The sequence below is a fragment of the Malaclemys terrapin genome, chromosome 4, assembly GCF_027887155.1.
Source record: "Malaclemys terrapin pileata isolate rMalTer1 chromosome 4, rMalTer1.hap1, whole genome shotgun sequence".
Classification (NCBI taxonomy): domain Eukaryota; kingdom Metazoa; phylum Chordata; order Testudines; family Emydidae; genus Malaclemys; species Malaclemys terrapin.
The window spans coordinates 142,272,283-142,292,338 of NC_071508.1; the positions used below are offsets into that span (position 1 = coordinate 142,272,283).

General features: G+C 46.6%; 1 protein-coding gene across 2 annotated transcripts in view; it reads left to right on the forward strand.

Annotated features, from left to right (window-relative positions):
• The first annotated feature begins 3,128 nt into the window (after window positions 1–3,128).
• Window positions 3,129–20,056, forward strand: part of SLC35F4 (solute carrier family 35 member F4) — a 185,132-nt gene continuing 168,204 nt past the window's right edge. For both annotated transcript variants that reach the window (XM_054027041.1, XM_054027042.1), the window contains exon 1: window positions 3,129–3,278. In XM_054027041.1, coding sequence (XP_053883016.1) covers window positions 3,176–3,278 — 103 coding nt within the window. In that variant the 5' untranslated portion in view covers window positions 3,129–3,175. The remainder of the gene's footprint in view (window positions 3,279–20,056) is intronic.

Genomic DNA, 20,056 nt, shown 5'->3' on the forward strand with positions numbered 1-20,056 from the left:
CTGGTCTCACAGCGTTTTAAGCTATGCTGCACTCTGTAAAGGGCTAGAAGTCTGGTGGCACCTGGGGCTGTAATGCTGCTCCCTGGCCCCAAACAAGAAGGGAGCCACTATGTCTCAAAAGCCCTATGTTCATTAGACAGGGTATGCCAGTATAGATATACCAGGGGCGCCGACTCTGTGCAGTGCTCTGGGGCTGGAACACCCACGGAAAAAAAACAGTGGGTGCTGAGCACCCAGTGGCAGCCCCACAGATCAGTTCCTCCCCCTCTCCCGCCAGGCCTCCCACCCGCTAGTGGGCCCCATCGATCAGCTCCTTCCCCTCCCTCCCAGCACCTCCCACCTGCTGCGATCAGTCGTTCCGCGGCATTCAGGAGGTGCTGAGAGGGAGGAGCGGGGGAGGGGACTTGGGAGAAGAGGTGGAGTGGGGACAGGGTCTGGGGCGGACCGGGGGCCAAGCTTCCCCCGGGAACTGGGGAAATCGGCACCTCGGAGATATATTAATATACCAGTATAGCTATAGCAGCAAATTCTCCCAAGGGAGCTGCAGCTTGCAGTATAGCTTATATCGGTTCCCCACATGGAATAAGCAATACCCCAGGAGGACTTTTTTGCCACTCTAACTGCATCTACACTAGGGTTTAGGCTGGCATAGGTCTGTCAGCTAGGGTGGTGACTTTTTTCAAACTCCTAACTGATATAGCGATTCTGGCAAAACTTTTGAGAATAGACAAGGCCTAGGGCACAGTGCCGCCTGGGGTTGCTCCTGGGATGGTGTAGTCTACGTACTAACCCTTACTCAAGGCTGTGCCCAAGGACACCATCTAGACTAAAGGGAGGAAAAGGATCAAATGAAAGAAGGTGCCAAACTGTTCTGGTTAATCCAGCCCTATCTTTTTATATACTCCCCATGTTATGTTCATGGCATACAAACAGAGACATTAGATAAAAACATAAAATACTCTTTCTGGGAGGTTGCAACATAGCACTGCTTGACTTCTTAGAATCCAGAACACTAATGCACAAGAACCAAAACCAGAGAGAGATAAAGCAGGCTGCTCCCTAAGGCAGCAAAGTACAACTCACTCCACCTTGCTTCCCTCCAGAACCCCCTACCCTGCAAGCAAGACAAGGAAAACCTCAAAGAATGTAAAGTGTCAGATTACAATTTTAACAGTTTGCAATACGTCACACTCTGCTCATCTGGTTAGTGGGTTTAGGGTCAGATCCTATAACTCCCTCCCCATCCACCCCCAACATTGACTCCATTGGCTAAAGAGTGAATGAAGCTACAGGATTCACCCCTGATACCAATAGGACACATGAAGAGTGGTTCAGAAGAGGCAAGATTCCCCAAGGGTAAGAAGCTGATCCTACCAAAAGAGGTGCTAGGGGGCAGATCTGACTGCACAAAGGAGGATGCCAGTGGAGACAAGAACCAAACAAACCTGAGCTGGGTAAGGTAGAGGAGCCCGAAGTCTCCCACAATGTGCCCCAAATCCAGGGAAGGGGAAGAGCACTTCTGCTTTAGTGGTGAGGACTGAAGGCCTCTGCCCCCTCCTCACAGCCTACACTGGAGGCAGATCCAGGAAGCAGGAGAGGGGCTTGCATGCAATTTGGAAGGGCAGTTGATAGTATACCTAGGCTGGGCAGTAGACCAAGCAAATGTCATGCCTCTGCCTTTACACTCATGAATTTCCCTGTGATGTCCCACCCTCTCTATAGCAGCTGTGATCATGCACCGAGCTGGGAAGAGTAGCAAAGGACTAGGCTCCTGACCCTTTCAGTTCAAGGGTTGGGTGGAGGAAAGGCACAAAGGATTCCCTTACATTGTCCATGCATGGTAGGACCCTGCTCCCTTCCTGCCCAGAGTGGAGGGCACACAGGGAAAGAGCAGCCATGGGTGGACGATGGCCTCAAAAAGCTCCTAATCACCAGTCTCCCTGTTGTCCAAGCCCCCTCCCCTCCAAAGTGTTCCAAACCCCAGCCTCTGACCCCCAATGTGTTCCTGCCCCTCACCTCCCTGCCCCCAGCTTCTGACCCCCAATGTGTTCCTGCCCCTCACCTCCCTGCCCCCAGCCTCTGACCCCCAATGTGTTCCTGTTCCCCACCTCCCTGCCCCCAGCCTCTGACCCCCAATGTGTTCCTGCCCCTCACCTCCCTGCTGCCCCCCACTGCACTCCTCCCCACACTCCCTGCCCCCCATCTCCCAACCTCTGACCCCCAATGTGTTCCTGTTCCCCACCTCCCTGCCCCCCAGCCTCTGACCCCCAATGTGTTCCTGTTCCCCACCTCCCTGCCCCTCCAGCCTCTGACCCCTGTGTTCCTGCCCCCAACCTCCCTTCTGTCCCATGCCAACGCACTCCTCCCCCATTCCCTGCCCCCCCAGCCTCTGACCCCCAATGTGTTCCTGTTCCCCACCTCCCTGCCCCTCCAGCCTCTGACCCCTGTGTTCCTACCCCCAACCTCCCTTCTGTCCCATGCCAATGCACTCCTCCCCCCATTCCCTGCCCCCCCAGCCTCTGACCACCAACATGTTCCTGCCCCCAGCCTCCCTACTGCCCCCCACTGCACTCCTCCGCACACTCCCTGCCCCCCATCTCCCAGCCTCTGACCCCCAACGTGTTCCTGTTCCCCACCTCCCTGCCCCTCCAGCCTCTGACCCCTGTGTTCCTGCCCCCAACCTCCCTTCTGTCCCATGCCAACGCACTCCTCCCCCCATTCCCTGCCCCCCCGGTGATCCAGCTCCCCTGCCCCCCCAGCCTCTGACCCCCAACGTGTTCCTGGCCCCCACCTCCCTGCCCCCAGCCTCTGACCCCCCCAGCCTTTGACCCCCAACGGGTTCCTGCCCCCAGCCTCCCTGCTGCCCCATCCCACCGCACTCCTCCCCACCCCGGTGCTCCAGCCCCCCAGCCGCGGGACGAGCCGTGGCCCAGCCGCGGGCGGGGGTGGCCCGGCTCCCCGGCCAGCCGTGGCCCGAGCGGAGCCGCAGGACGCTTGGCAGCGGCGGGGGAGGCTGGCTCGGCGGCGGCTGCCGCGGTGCGGGGGGGAGCCCGTCCTGCGCCAGGCGGCGGAGCCAGAGCCCCGGCGCCGGAGCAGAGCAGCGGCTGCACCACGAGCTCCGGCAGCAGCAGCCGCCGCCGCCGCCGCCTCCGCACCTGCCCCCCAGCCGCTCCCCATGGATGTCAAGGCAGCGCCCAACGGGGTGGCCACCATCGAGGACAGGATCTTACGGATCACGGGCTACTACGGCTATTACCCCGGCTACTCCAGCCAGAAAAGTAAGCCCCGCGCCTCGCCCCCTCCCCGCTCGCCCCTGGCTGGGGGGCGGATTTCCCTCGGGGGGGGGGGCGGCATTGCAAAGAAGCAGGAGCGGCCGTGGGCGCGAGGGGCCGGCTTCGGCAAGCGCCTCTCCCCCAGCCTGGGGTGGTTGCAAAGGAAACCAGGGGGCTAGTTTTTGGCCGGCACTTGCAAATGGGGGGGGGGTTGCAAAAGCTGCCCCGGAGCGTGATTTTGGGGGTGCGAGGGGGGCGCTGGGGTTTGCTTGCGGGGCTGGCGGGCTGGCTTCCTCCCCGTGGTTGTGACTGCGCCGTGGGGCTTTGCTTTGATCTCGCGTGTTAGCCAAGCTCTGGCAATTGCAGGGTAACGGAGCCAGCAGGCGTGGAGGGCGCCCAGCGCCCGGCTGCTGCTCGGTGTGCAGTGCGGCTCCTCACCCACAAACTGTTTCACTCCCATTTAGTTACTCGGGGGGCTCTCAACAGCCGCCTCTCCTTGCTAGATGGCAAGTGGCGCTGCTCGCCTAAAAGATCCCCCCCCCCCTCCACACACACTCCCTTAAAAGTCAGATGGGATTTTAAATTTCCCCCCCACTCAAAATAAAACTGATGTACAGGTAGCGTTGTCTTTTCCGGTAAGTTAGAGCATGGGGTTGCTGAAGCCGTAGGAGATTTGCGATGCCTGGAGCTGCTGCAGAACCATCGCTCATATTTACAGACCATGGGGTGTAGTAGGTTTCTCGCAGTCATTAGTTTTCCAGCTGTGTCTGGAGCCACTCTTTCCTCTACAGTCAGATATTATGGAAGAGACACGTCATTATTTTAGAATTTACCTGCCTGTAGCGCACAGAGATGATTTGTTCTCTTCTCTGAATACTTATTGGCAAGTTAAACTAAACGGGTTTGGTTTTGCTTTTTGAAACGAGGGATTGAGAGATCGTGGATTTAGACCCTGATTTGCTACAACGAATTCATGGTTGAGGCCAACTAATTAGGCGATCCCAGTAGAACAGATAAAATGACAGAGCTCAGAAGAAGACAAGGAATGTTGATTGTACAGTCCGTGTGCCCTGTGTTATATGCTTCAGTCCTGCAGTCATTACTTGGGCAAAACTCCCATTGAAGTCTGCAGGAATTTTGCTTGACTCGCTAATCTCAGTCCAGAGAGTGAAGCTCTGAAAAAATAATTTTGGCATTTCACTTTGTTTTGGGAAGGTTTAAATATATATCACTCCTCTCTAGTAGCTGTTTTAACATAAGACAGGTAGAATATTCATTTTCCGTACAAAACTTAATTGTATAGGGTTAGATTTTTCCAGAAAAAAAGCAATGAATTACAGAGTGATTTTTCTTCATGCTACTTTAATATAAAACTTCTCTGGTGAAGGCTTTTTTTTTTTTTTTTTAAGCTGGAGAAGCAAAAATGAAAGCAAGTGCTCCTTGTAGAAATTAAATATTTTTGCTTTTCACGTTTTTAATTAAGAACAGTGGGGTTTTGGCAGCTGGGAAAGCTTTAGAATGTTTCTGTGAAACTATAAATGTCCCGGTGTTCTCTAGAGCCATTTATTTTTTTAAACAATGGAAGTTAATCTAATGAAAAGTGATTCACTTTTTTTCACTTGCAAAAGTTACACATTAGGATTTTATCGTTTAATAATTATTTTGCATTTTGCAAAAGCTCAAATGGCCACACATGATACTTAAAATGCAGTGACTAAAACCCGAAGTTGAAACAGTGGCCAGTGCATGTGTGAACGGAAAAAAATTAAGTGGAAAAAAAATAAAGAACAATCTGTTTTCTATGGCTGTTTAAACTCTCTGTGGAATCAAAGGAGATAACCACTTCTAAAAGGTACAACACAACCAGCTAGCCTTAATGGCAAGAATAAACCGAGGATCGACCAACAAAGTGCCAATACTAGACACATGCTCACAGGCTTTATACTTGATATGCGAGAGACTAGCCAGACAATGAAACACAATACAAAATTCTTCGGTCGCGTGCAGCTGGGAAACAAACAAACTGAGTAAATCCACCGCATGAGATTATTTGTAGGGTACCAGCAGTGTGCTAGGTACATTGGGCAATAGAGTAGGTAGGTCATTTGATGTGTCTCTAGCAACACAGTCAAGCCAGGACTTTTTGAAGAGTAGCTAGGAAGACACACCAAACAGGAATAAAAACATGTGGAAGTAATGTGGTGGTTCAATCCACTGACCAGTGAAACCTGATCAAGGTGGGCCTATTCCTGAAGTCTGGCAAAAAAAAAAAAAAAAAACTCCAGTGGAGAACAGTCGAGAGATTTGCTAAATATGGATAGGGGGTAAAGACTTAAGTACGTTGCCTCAGGTTTGCTTTGGCAGCAAAACGGGGTTTTTATATCTGCTGCAATACAGCCTTCTTCTATGTACACTCTGTATCAAAATGCATGGTTGAGTGAGGCCCTGATATTGCAATTCTGCATAGGTAGGTTGCTGAAGTCGGTGGGGCTTTGCCTGGGTGCAGGAGGGTTTCCTGCATTGCGCTCAGTGCAGGAGCAGGGGCTTAAATATCCTACAAATTGAACACGTTACAGATTTCAGAAAACACGCTTGGAGGCCAACATTCATGATTATATTGCAAGCCTCTTGATATATGGTGTTTTTCTTAGAGTCCCAGGGACTAGAAGCAGGTGATTAGGTGTGAAATGTGGCTTTTATTTGAAAAAAACAAACCAAAATAAGCTTCTGGTCCTCATGGTTGCAGAGAAAAGCTTGAAAATGTGACCCGAGTTCACCTAAATAGTCAAAAACTAGAAAGGAAATAAAAACAACACTATTTTAAAAAAAATCTTGTGATCTTTAAGCCAGTGTCATGATATTTGGAACCTGAATTGTGATTTTTGAGGGCTTGCAACTGGCAATACAGAAAGACTAGTGATTTTAGCTGACTCAGTTTTTGGGTGCAAACGTAAGACATCTTAAAGGGTGGGTGCTCTGAAAAATCAGCCGTCCTTCGGGTGTCTCAAGATGGGGACTTCAAATCTGGGCACACCCATAATCACTAGTCACTTTTGAAAATCTTGGGTGGGAGATTTTACTGTGTTACTTTATTTAGGTTAAAATATATTCTGAAAATTATTTTAGTGATTTTTAAAAATTAGTATCTCTTACTTTGCACTGTTTTATACAGTTGTAATTCTGAGAATCCAGACATTATACATATTAAGTATATAGATACTGAATAGATTGATATTCTAAATTGACTTCAGTGGAGCCAGGATTTCACTCTAAGTCCTCCAAGTAAAGCGTATTGCATAGGCCTCTTGCTGGCCCGCACGACAGGGATGAATTTCACTCATTAGAGAACAAAGTGTGTTTCCAGTGTGAAGTAATGGGAAGATGAAATAAAGATATGATGTCTGTGAAATATAGTGATGAAGATCAATGAGTGACATAATAGCTGATCTTACAAAAAGGCAGAAACACAGTATTTTCTAGGGAATGTCTTTACTCCAACTGGTACAGTATGTGAGCGTGAAGCTATGGAAAACGTGCGTGTGCGTATGACAGTCCTATCAGTCTGCAGAGTAATAGATACTTTTCTTTTGTCTATTCATTCTAAAAAAAGTAGCTAAAGAAGTAAAAGGTTTTATTTATTCTAGCGGCGCTGTACTCTATCATTAACTAATATTTTGATCCTTGCTAAAATACGCATTTTACAAAAAGTTTACATCGCATGAAATGTAGCATTAGAAATTGAGACACTTCTGAATATGCTAATTTACAGGGGTGAGTTTTCCCATCTGCCTGTATGTAGTTGATCTCATCTAGAGCTTGGGCCCCTCTTTAGGAATAAGAGAAGATAGTTCTCTGTCCTGCCTACTCCCAATACGGATGGGCCCTTTCCAAAAACTAATACCATATCTTCCTGCGTATAAGGTGATTTGTGTATAACTTGATGCCATCATTCCCCAATGTAAAATGTATAGAAGTGTGTAAAAGCTCCCTGGCTCGTAAGCTAAGGAAGAGGTTGCCCTTCTTTTCTGTTAGGTCCCTATAGGATTTGCAAGAGTAAGAGTGTCCATTGTGCATCATGGCTGCACTGGCCCAGAAAAGAGATTCCAGGTTCTGACCTTGAGTGATAGGCAATGCACACCAGCAGGCAGGGTGGGAGAGGAAAGGGAGAACTGGAGACACAATAACCATCCCTTCTGTGTGGACAAGCGTGTTCACTAGAATTGCCAATTTTATAGTATATAAAACCCAGAAACTTTGTAATATATAAAAAATGGAACCTTCCCTGCCCTGCCCCTTCCCGCTGAGGTCCCACCCCTACTGTGCCCCTTCCCCCAAAGCCCCGCCTCTGCCCAGCCCCTTCCTCCTGAGGCCCCACCCTCATTCACTGCTCTTTCCCCCTCCCCCCGTCACTTGCTGCTCTTCCCCTCCTGTGTGGGTTGGGAGGGACTTGCCTGCAGAGCCAGGACTGGGAGCTGCAGCCGCGCAGTGCAGCTGGGAGGTGGCCCTGGCTGAGTAGGGCCTGGCGCGGGTGATGACTCAGCGCTCCCCCCCCGCAGTAGATCCGACCGGACACTGTTGGGTCCCTTTTTCGACTGGACTGTTGGCCACCCTCGTGTTCACCAATGTGTTACCTCTCAGTACGGGCGAGGGATAGCTCACTGGTTTGAGTATTGGCCTGCTAAACCTAGGGTTGTGAGTTCAATCCTTGAGGAGGCCATCTGGGGCAAAAATCTGTCTGCAGATTGGTCCTGCTTTGACTGGACTAAATGATCTCCTGAGGTCCCTTCCAACCCTGATATTCTATGATTCTGTTTATCTTAGGTCTTTCTATAGCGCTCATCACTGTAGTATCTAAGCACTTAAGGATAGTAAGAGTCTATTGCAGAGATCTTCTTAGCACAAGCCTCACCTGAGACAGACTCCACAGGGGGAGTGCAGACAGGTGTTCTCTGGGTCCCTGCTAGGATCCTGGTCAGCAGACGCACTCTGAGCGGAATGAACACCCTGCAGCATGAACAGTGCGTAGGTGAGTCTGAACCACCTGGGCTGGCTGACAGGGATCGGGAAAGAATCTAGATGCTGCTGCAGAACATGCCCCCTGATATCAACTTACATCAGCCCAGATGCTGCATATTATTATGCCATAGGGCTTTGCTGTGTGCAGACATTTTTTGGCAAGCTGCCAGCGGGGCCAAGATGTCTGGTGATTGGCAGCATCAGGACCATGTGCAGAGGGAGCTGTCCAGTGCCATCAACAGCAGTCCTGTCCTCTTTACGGGATACACAGCTGAATACTTTACCTGGATTCTTACAGTGAATGCAGAGTATGGCTTACTACCACTTCACTGTGTAGCTTTATCACGGCACCGTGACCTTAATTAGCACTCTGGGATGAAGGAGTGAATGTGGCCGTGTGTACGTGCAGATGTAGAAAATAAGACATTTATTTTGTTAGCTTGATATAGAAGCTTCCAGTTTTTAGTGATTTATTTTGACAATTTGAGTCCTGATTCAGCAAAGCACTTAAGCACATGCTTAACTTTAAGCCAATTGGATTTAATCCTGCGTTTAACGTTAAGCATGTGCTTTGTTGGATCAGGTTGGGATTACACACTTGCTTGAGTGATTTGCTGAATCAAGGCCATAGCTTCCCCAGCTCCAGCCCACAGCTTTTACCCTTTAAAAATAAGAAGTCACGAAGCAGAAACAAACTCCAAAACAATGCAGTGAATTGTCTTCTGGCTGTTACAGTAGCTGTGTCAATAGCTCTGCCATAGTAAGAAGCACACGACAGAACTAGAACGTCTCAACATTTACCAAGTGACATGCCCTGCAGGCAGGTCGCCACTTTCAGTGAGGAAAATGAAGTCCTGATCTGTTTTCTGGAAATAGCCTGACACTGCTGTTGTGCTTTCTGTAGACCTCTCCTCTACCGCCAAAGCATGATTTTAAGATACTCAGTGCATACAGAACGTGTGATTGGGTGGTGTAATTTAATTTGTAAAGAAAGATCCTTTGAACTTGTTGGAAGATGACAGAAGTCGGGATGAGCTATGTTTGGGGCAGGACCTAAGATGGGGCAAAGGTGACTAAGGCCAGGTCTATCCTGAAAGGTTAGGTCAACCCAGCTACATCGCTCAGGAGTATGAAATATCCACACCCCGACTGATGTTGTTAAGCCAACCTAACCCCTGGTGTAGACAGTGCTAGGGCAGTGGAAGAACTCTTCCGTCGACGTAGCGACTGCCTCCTGGGAAGTTGGATGAAGTACAGGGACAGGAGAATGCCTCCATCACTGTAGTCAGTGTCTACACTGAAGCACTACCGTGGCGCAGCTGTAGCATTTCCAGTGAAATCAAAGCCTTAACACCATAGTTCCTTCCTCTTGACACCAGCCAGGAATTCCCTGATGCATGGGAATCCCGGGCTGCTCTGTCAGGGCAACTTTCTAGCTTTTGTTGGTGCTACGGGGGTCAAAGATCTAACCCATAATTCACAAATCCCATCAGTTCTGAGTGAATGAAGCAGAGATCCGGGTACAGAACATGTGACTGTGTAGCTATTACCTTACAGCCTGTTTACAAGCACAACATTAACAAATACATGTGTATCTGGCTTTTTTTAAGATCTGAGATTTCTGTGCACGAAAGGAAAAAGTGATCTTTGATTCAAAGTGTAGTCTAAAGAAGGTGCCAAAGCAGACTAGAAAAGGGATGGGATAGTTCCTCCAGGAAGGTGATTATTATCTGTCTTTCAAGATGTGAAAAATGTATATAGCTCTCAAGAGCCCCAAGTGGAAGTACATTATGAAAGCGTTTCTCACAAATGAAAGGAATGAAATAGATATTCTTTACTGACCATATTCTGGCTGTTCAGCGCGCATCATTTTTAATGTAATAAATCCATATTTTGTGTAATTGCTGCATTTAGTAATATTGCTGCACCTCTGCTAAAGTCTTGTGTGTGGTATTCAAGAATGTGCTTGTGAATGATACTCTGGTATTAATAATAATGCTTCGGTAGTGTCTTTCATTTGAGGAACTCAAAGCCCTTCAAAGGAAGGATGGTCTTGTGGTTCAGCCTTATAGCTAGGAGCCCAGTGATCAGGCTTCAGTACTTGGCTTCAATACTTTGTGACCCTGAGCAAGTCACCTCGACCCAGATTTTTAAAGGTACTTAAGTGTTGCTCATTTTCAAAGACAATGCTGCCTTTCATTTTGGTCAGTGAAATGTTCATTTGCATTCTTCACTGGATATTCATGGGCGTTACATTGCATCACGATAGCTCAGTGGTTTGAGAGTTAACTGTGTTGTACAGGACTGAGGCAGGGGGATCTCTCAAAGCAGAGTACAGCACACACCACATCTTGATGGAGGGACTGTCATGAACCAACCTCCTCTCCCATTTTCAGTCGCATCACCCATGTGGTGCCTACAGAAATTGCTTCTAGCTGTGTGTCTCTAGCTGTCTTTAATATGATAAAAGCTTTCTGTGTAAAATCAATCACCTTCCCTACATTCACTCTTCAGTTCATCTCTTTCTCTTTTCAGCTCATTCTCTTCTCCTCCCACCATTCCCCTGGATATATTGCCCATAAGCCTCCTTTCCATTTCTCTTCTGCTGATGGTGCAGTCCCAGGCAAATACTGTGAAACATGGTTAGGAGCACTGGATTGAATTCTGAGCAGCTGTTTGCTGCATCTGTATGTGTTCCCTTTTTATTAGCGATTTGTTCATGCAAACATGTCTTTGTGCAAGCGTTTGGCGAATGGCTGGTTTTCTGGCTCACCCACTTGCTGCTGGTTGAACCCCAGTGGCTGGAATTTGTTCACATACACCTGGTGTTGGGTAATGAAAACCTCTGTAAAAATCAGTGTCTCTTTGTGGATAATCTGCAAATAGAAAAAGGGCTGAATTCGCTGGACCCACTCTACTCAATAAGGGTGGAATTCACTCCTATGCAGAATGCCCTCAATGTAGGCTTTATCCTGGCTTTCTGCACGGGGGTGTATTTCACACTTAAGGGAGGCAAGGCTAGAGTCATGTCTGCTTCATATACAGGTTTTTCTAACACAAGAATGATAGAGTTGTAGGAAACTAAATAAGAGTCTGCTAGAGTTTTTTAGATGATGATTGACGTTCAAGAGTGAAGGCCACAGGTGTTCAGCTTCTCACCCAGGCAAATAAAGCCTCTTTATTGCTGCTTTAAAAAAATGCAGCTGCTTCCCGGTCTACAGCTGGAATGAACAAACAGTGCTGGTAAAACAGGCTCTTCCGTCCCTGGCATCAAGTTTTTACACTTCCTTTTGTTGCCCACGTTACCAGTCTGACGCGTGGGTTAATCTCAATGTTAGCTGTGAAAGATGGCTTTGAGTGGAACGCTGTAGAGGCGATAGAGTCCAGGAGACACACTTCTGTGTTTAGGTTGAACGAGGTAAATCACTGGTTGCCACCGACCCATCCCTGAAGAATCCAAGCTGACATATGACGTTGTTTGAAAGAATGGGAGGGGAATCTCAGTTTCTCTTTTAGGGTATTTTAAGGCTCTTCGAGTATTTTGCCTGGTCACTGTCTATCTTACATACTTCTATGACCCCTGTTACTATCGTATCTGAATATCTCACAGTCTTTAAGGAAAGTGTCATGTGGGGTGTATGTGTAGTCAAGGGCCTGCTATCCTGAAGCTTTGCCACACCCAGTTGGGCTGGTATGTAGAGGTGGATTGCATAGCATCCTCTGAGGACAGAATGCTCCTGCTGACTGGTCCTATTGTTCATTCTACTGGATCTCGGAATAAAGAATAAATACTCCCTGGGAGAGAAGCAAAATCGTGAAGAGTTTGCAATAAATGACTCAACTCCACTCTCAATCCAACTGGCACGTGCAATAAGTGCAGCCATGGTGAGTGAAGCCAAGAAAATGGCATCTTCATCCCTATCAAACCTCACAGTTCTGTGGATGGGGTCTCACCATCTCCACAGTAGTTGGTAGAATGGTCTAGAATAACATTTTGGCCTTGCCCTGTGGCGATAACTTGTCCAGAAAACCTTGAACATCGTGCTGAACTGCAAGCATCAGAACCAAGTGACAGTTGGGCCAGATAGCTATCTAAGGCACTTATATGGTCTCCATCAGTGTAGTACCTGGGTGTTTCACAATCCTCTCAACATCCCTGTGAGGTAGGGAAGTGCTATCCCCATTTTACAGATGGCAAATTGAGGCACACAGAAGCTAAGTGACTCAGTCCAAGGCCATGCAGGAAATCTGTGGAGGTGCAAGGAACTGAATTTGAGTCTCCTGAGTCCTAAACTAGCCGCCTAGCCACTGAACCATCCTCCCGCTTTTACTCCCTTCCACCATGCAATCCCAAGTGGCTGATTTTGAAAATATAGAAAATATTTCCAGGACTGTCTGTTCTATTCTGTATAGGGTTTTTATACTGTGCTCATCACTAAAGTATCGGCGCACGATCCAGTAGTGCTTTAAGCTGTGTGACTTCACATCTGTCATGTGGTATTTGTTCTCTCAACCTCTGCCCAGAGGGAGAAGCATATGCAGTGCAGTGTTTTGTTTTGGGAGATGGATTAAAAAAATTTTTTTTTTTATAAATATACCTGTGGCTATGCATTTATATTAGAGAAGGCAAGGTCAAATAAATGTACCTTGCACTTGGGATGGAAAATGGTGAGGTATGTGATGGTCTTTAGTTCCTGGGGGAGTTCATTCAACAGTCTGGGACCAGCCCCCCAAGGAAGTTCAGTTTCCCATACAGACAAACTTTACCCTTATTTTTGAGAGTTCCATTGTGCCAGGAGTGAAGTTGTCAAGTGTGGTCTTTGTCCTAGACCTTCAGATGATCTTTAGGTACCATGAGCCCAGGCCATGGAGTGCTTTGAAGATAAGCACCGAGACATTGACCTGGCTTAGAAATTCTGTGGGAAGCCAGCATAGAGAGTAATGGACAGGTGTGATGTGTTCATGGTAGCCTGTGTTGCTGAGGAGGTGCACAGCAGCGTTTCATACGAGTTGGAGTTTCCTAAGTGCTGAAGATGTCATGGTATATCACATTGCTGTAGTGAGAGGTGATGAAGGTGTGAATAACTGAGGTCTGGTCTTTGTATGCAAAGATGGAGTGGAGTCTCCTAGCCAACCAGAGATGGTAGAACAGTGGTTCTCAAACTTTTTTACTGGTGACCCCTTTCACATAGCAAGCCTCTGAGTACGACCCCCCCTTCTAAATTAAAAACACTTTTTTATATATTTAACACCATTATAAATGCTGGAGGCAAAGTGGGGTTGGGGTGGAGGTTGAGAGCTCATGACCCCCCGTGTAATAACCTCGTGACCCCCCCCGAGGGGTCCTGACCCCCAGTTTGAGAACCTCTGTGGTAGAAAATGTTACTCGTGGCTGTTGCTTTGTGAGAGCTCAGCATCAGTGAGGAATCCAAGAGTACTTCTAGACTACGGACTGAAGTGACCAATTGCAGTTTTGAACCTGCAACCAATGGAGCCTGCACCCTGGATGCAAGTTCTTGAAAAGACTTTCCTCTGCCCACCAGCATCACCTCTTCATTGTTTGGGTTCAGCTTCCGCCAGCTCTTCTTCATCCATGAGCTGATCTCATCTGTCTTGGTGGTAGTGGTGTGGTTGTGCGGGGTGAAGGATAGGTGGGGATGTGCCATCTGCCTATTATCGGCACTCTGTCTGATGGAAAAAATGTCCTGTTTGGCTTGGTTTCCTTGTATAATTCTGTGGCCTCATGCTGGCTCATGATCTTTCTTTGTCTTCTGGTTTCAAAGTCTGTTCCAGCTGTGTGTGGATTTGACTTTGAAGAACCTGTGTTTAGTGCTTAGATACCATAGGGGTCCATAGTGATGGGTGACCGTATAAATACCCAGATAGACAGTGGAGAATCCCAAGCTGTAAGGCAACTAGGATCCATAAAACAAGGCTGTTGCATGTTACCACATACCCTCAGCCAGGCTGAAAAGCCATGTATTTTTTCTTTGAGGTGGTTCTCTTATTCTTGGCCAAAATGATGAAAGAGTAGAGACTTTAGCACCCTGCTGTCACTAGTTGGGTTCCTTGTTTGTGGATCTGGTCTGTTGAATTGAGAAGATGTCTTGATGGGGATTAATACAACAGTTCGTACCGTTCTTGTATCCGGTTCTCCCATTGCTCTAGCCTAGGTACAAGGGTGTCTGTGTAACCTACTGAAAAGTGTGCATTACAGAGCCCCCCTGTGCCTGTTTGCCGAGGATGTGAATTGCTACGGCCCCCAGCTGTGGAGCCTGGGCTCTTCCACTCAAGCTGTAGCAGCTCAAGCTATTAGCTCTAGAGGTCCCTGGTGCGTCAGCCAAGAGGGTGGCTGTCACACCTACGTCCCTGCTCTTGGGCTGGTCTCTCTCCTTTCACAGGAATGTAGTGATAAAGCTGTCTCTGAACCATTTGGTAAAACCTTGCGCTAGACTTTTCCCTTGTGGAAGTGTAAGTTCACTACTTTTTGTTAGTGAGTTGTATGTGAGCTACTGTAAAATAAGACTGGATGAGCCGGACTGGGTCTGACACAGGTTTAGCCTCCTGCTCTCTTCAGAGAGGGAGAGAGAGACGCTAGTTTGCTTCTATTCCAGTTTCATTGGGAGCGGGAGTGAAGGGGGTAGAGCTCGGCTCCCCCTTCCTCTACTTACAGCCAAGAGGAGCTCTCCTTCTGCTCCCTGGCTTCGGGGACCTGCGTTCCTTCAAAGCTCCCCTTGCTCCTTGTGTGGGACAGTGAGAGCTCCCGCGCTTATTCCAATCTAATTACGACTCTTTCTTGGCCAAACACTGGCAGTCCTGCTGATGGGCAACAGCGGCAGCTCTGTCCCGGGGATGACTCCACTAAATTCACCTCAGGTAAAACAGTGACTAGGCCTCCATATACAGAACAAGGGGAGAGACAGAGACAGAGCCGGCTCCAGCATTTCTGCCGCCCCAAGCAAAAAAAAAAAAAAGCCGCGATCAGCAGCGGCAGTTCAGCGGCAGGTCCTTCGCTCCTAGAGGAAGTGAGGGACCTGCCGTCCCCTAATTGCCGCAGGTGCCGCCCCTCTCCCTTGGCCACCCCAAGCACCTGCTTGTTAAGCTGGTGCCTGGAGCGGGCCCTGGACAGAGCACCAGGCATAAATCACCTCCCTTTCCAATTTTTGTTCCTTCCTGTCTTACGTACTGCGCTCTGCCCAGGTTATATCACTGAATTGCTGCCTGGGAAGCGACTTTCTGGAACTGAAGCCAATGGTGCAAATGTGCTTAGCTGCTGAGGAAAGATGCTGTGTAGCCATCTCTCTTCTGTGTGGAGACTGGGTCTTTTGGCGAGCCTTTTCCGTGAGATTTAGCACACAGAATTCATCCCGATGTGTAGGAGAGCTATCTGAGAACCTGGGACTGTCCGTATGTCATCTGTCAGGGCTTTCTGGGACAGCAGGCTGCACTAGCTAATGTGACGCGTGTTTAAATTTATCACCTTGATTTAAAATGTCATCTTCTAGTGCATTTTCTTTAGGAACTTTCATTTTGATTGGTTAAAGCTCAGTCACTTTTAGTTCTCTATAAGACAGAACTCAGCAGGCATGTTTTGAGCCCTGCAATTGTGAAACTTGATTGCGCGTTTTAGTGCCACAGGACAGCGGCAGTAATATCAGTCTCCAGTGCGACGCAGTAGAGGGGATTTGAACCTATGACTACTTATATATGATGCACAATGCTTTCTACCGCTCTGCAGAATGAACACCTTGGAGACATACAGCATGCGCAGTAAAGTGGAGACTTCCCCACACAGCCCTCACCAGTGGGTCTGTCCCTGGGTGGATCACTTCTGGGCAGAGGCGACACATAACTGTTGATTGTGGGAAGGGGGCACAATTCTGAACCCACTCCTTGTAAAAAAAAAAAAAGAAATAAAAATATAAACCCTGGCAAAAGGCTGGGAGGTGGGCATGTGACACCCTACCCCTCACATCGGCTCTGCTTCTGGGTATGAGAAAGCAGTTAGTTCATTCTCAATCCTTGGCCTCCCTCAGGAGACTACCAGCAAATATAGCTGGCCTGAAAGGGGAAGTATGTCTCATGGAAAGTTTAAGAAAAAAAATGATTTTTTCAAATTTTTCACTGTAAAGTTTCCAGTTTACCCCCCCGTCCCCTTACCACCATTTTTTTGTTTAACTTTTTTTCCCTCCCCTTCATCCTGTTTCCATTCTTCCACTGGAAAAAGTAGGCAAAAAAAAAAATTGTTTCTGAAAACTGAAAAATTTCTGGGGTTTTTTTTTGGCCAAAAACCTGGAAAATTTCATAACCCCCGCAACGTTTGTTTTGGGGGAAAAGGCCTTTTTGTCAAAACCTTTTTTTCAAATGAAAAACTTTGACTAGTTCTGCCAGCAAAGCTTATCAGTTCAAGCCAATGCGGTAGCACTTGTCCCTGGAGAACAGAGTGCCATATGGGGTATGTCTACACAGCATTTTGGAGCGAGTCTCCTAGTTCGGGTCGACTGACGTGGGCTAGCGGGGCTCACACCAGTGCTCTACAAATCGCTGCATAGACAGTGCTTTCAGGTTGCAGCTTGGGCCCAGAAGCCTGAGACTGTCAACCTGGGCTGGGAGCCTTGCTCCAAAATGCCGTGTAGACATACTCATAGTCACAACTTTCAGTCGATGTCTAGCTGGGCTAGATTCTCATTGAAGACCAGAAGGTCTGAGACACTAGCTTATCTATAGCACCCATCCCTGCAGTGACTGAGTGCTCGATTTTTAAAAGATCTAGGCACCTAAAGAGGCAGATGGGCACCTTGTGGGATTTTGAAAAGTGCCTCATGGATTTTTGCATCTTTAGGCACCTAAAGACCTTTAAAAATCTGGCTCTAGGTGCTTAAGTAACAACCAGAAGCAACATACAAAGCAAACACTGTATTCATGCAGCTGTACTCTAGCCTGGCTGAATTCTTTCTAGATCCCTTTACCAATTCACTGAGAGTTGTAAAGTTATTTTATTACAATATTTGATTTAAATTGGGTTAAATCTTGTTTTAGACATACATAAAAGTGGTAAAATTCTCAGGATTTCGGAAGTCCATGCTTGTTTCCATGAAGTTCAAGAGCAAAGTTGCTAAATATTGAACAAAATATTTGTAACCACTTTCCCATTTTGCGGCCAAATGAACATGTTTGCTCTGTAAGCTTCCACAAAAGCCTGAGGGTAAAATGGACCAATCACTTATTTATAAAATGCTTTGTTTGTTTTTAAAGACATCTAAATTACTTACGTTTGAAAAATGTCTAGTTGTCTTTGAAAAATGTTAGCTTCCTGTGCCTTATTTTTCTTTCTCTGTATTGTGTAGTATGAAAACCGGACAAAGTCCCAGTGACTTCTCTGGATGTTTTCATTTTAAGACATTTTTGGAACTGTTCAGCTCCCATTTATGCACTTGAATACAGTGGCCATATCTTCTGTACATTGCATTTAGGTGCCTAAATGGAACTGAGCTCCCTGTTTACAAGTGCACAATTCTGCTCTTAACTGCATGGCATTAACTCCCATTGGAGCGTCATAAAACTTAAAACCCTAGTAGCTGAACCCCTGTAGTTGAGGGCAAAATGATTTGTATTGACGTCTTGTTTGGTCAAGGTCAAAAGGCGCTGATTTGATATTAATGGGAATCTTGTGGTAATATCTATGATGATCTTAACTATAGAATCATAGAATCGTATGGCTGGGAGGAACCTTGAGAGGTCATCTAGTCCAGTCCCCTGCTCTCATGGCAGGACTAAGTACTATCTAGACCATTCCTGACAGGTGTTTGTCCAACCTGCTCTTAAAAATCTCCAGTGATGGAGATTCCACAACCTCCCTAGGCAATTTATTCCAGTGCTTAACCACCCTGACAGTTAGGAAGTTTTTCCTAATGTCCAACCTAAACATTCCTTATTGCAATTTAGGCCCATTGCTTCTTGTCCTATTCTCAGAGGTTAAGGAGAACAATTTACCTCCCTCCTCCTCGTAACAACCTTTTATGTACTTGAAAACTGTTATTGTGTCCCCTCTCAGTGTTCTCTTCTCCAGACTAAACAACCCCCAGTTCTTTCAATCTTCCCTCATAGGTCATGTTTTCTAGACCTTTAATCATTTTTGTTGCTCTCCTCTGAATTTTCTCCAATTTGTTCACATCTTTCCTGAAATGTGGCGCCCAGAACTGGACACAATACTCCCGCTGAGGCCTAATCAGCGTGGTGTAGAGGGGAAGTATTACTTCTTCTGTCTTGCTTACAACACTCCTGCTAATACATCCCAGAATGATGTTTTCTTTTCTTGCAACAGCGTTACACTGTTGCCTCATATTTAACTTGTGATCCACTATGACCCCCAGATCCATTTCCACAGTACTCCTTCCTAGGCAGTCATTTCCCATTTTGTATGTGTGCAACTGATTGTTCCATCCTAAGTGGAACACTTTGCATTTTTCCTTCTTCAGTTTCATCCTGTTTACTTCAGACCATTCTCCTGTTTGTCCAGATCATTTTGAATGTTCATCCTATCCTCCAAAGCACTTGCCACCCACCCACCCCCAGCTTGGTATCGTCCACAAACTTATAAGTGTACTCTCTACGCCATTCTATAAATCATTGATGAAGCTATTAAGCAGAACTAGACCAAGAACTGATCCCTGCAGGACCCCACTTGATATGCCCTTCTAGCTTGACTGTGAACCACTGATAAGTATTCTCTTGGAACAGTTTTCCCACCAATTATGCACCCACTTCATAGTAGCTCCATCTAGGTTGTATTTCCCTAGTTTGTTTATGAGAAGGTCACGTGAGACTGTGTCAAAAGCCTTACTAAAGTCAAGATATACCACATCTACTGCTTCCCCCTATCCACAAGGCTTGTTACCCTGTCAAAGAAAGCTATTAGGTTGGTTTGACACAATTTGTTTTTGACCAATCCATGTTGACTGTTACTTATCACCTTATTATCTTCTAGATGTTTGCAAATTGCTTAATTATTTGCTCTATTGTCTTTCCGGGTACTGAAGTTACGCTGACTGGTCTGTAATTCCCCAGGTTATCCTTATTCCCCTTTTTATAAATTGGCACTATATTTGCCTTTTTCCAGTCCTCTGGAATCTCTCCTGTCCTCCAAGGCTTTTCAAAGATAATTGCTAATGGCTCAGATATCTCCTCAGTCAGCTCCTTGAGTATTCTAGGATATATTTCATCAGACCCCGGAGACTTGAAGATGTTTAACTTGTCTAAATAATTTTTAACTTGCTCTTTCACTGTTTTAGCCTCTGATCCTACCTCATTTTCACTGGCATTCACTATGTTAGACGTCAAATCGCTACTAACCCTTTTGGTGAAAAAAGTCATTTAGCACATCTGCCATTTCCACGTTTTCTGTAAATGTCAGCAAAAATTTCAGAAACTCGAATGACATTGACTATGAATTTACACTCACTGGGATTTTGTATGAGATTCTTAGTCTGCAATATGTATTGTTTGTAGTATTAAGTATTCTTGGCAAGCAAAAATATACTCTGAAATTTTGAAAGTTAAGATTACTGCTCTGCATTGAAGTGTCATGCTGTTAATTGGGTTTTGGAGTAGATTTTGTTAAAAAAACAACAACAAAAGACAGACATAAATGTTTATCCCTGACTCCATATTAAAAACAAGAGACAGGCTACAAGAGAAAGAGTTAATATTGCAGATTTTTAAAATAAAACTGCCACTAAAGAAACAAAGCCAATAAGATACAAACATCT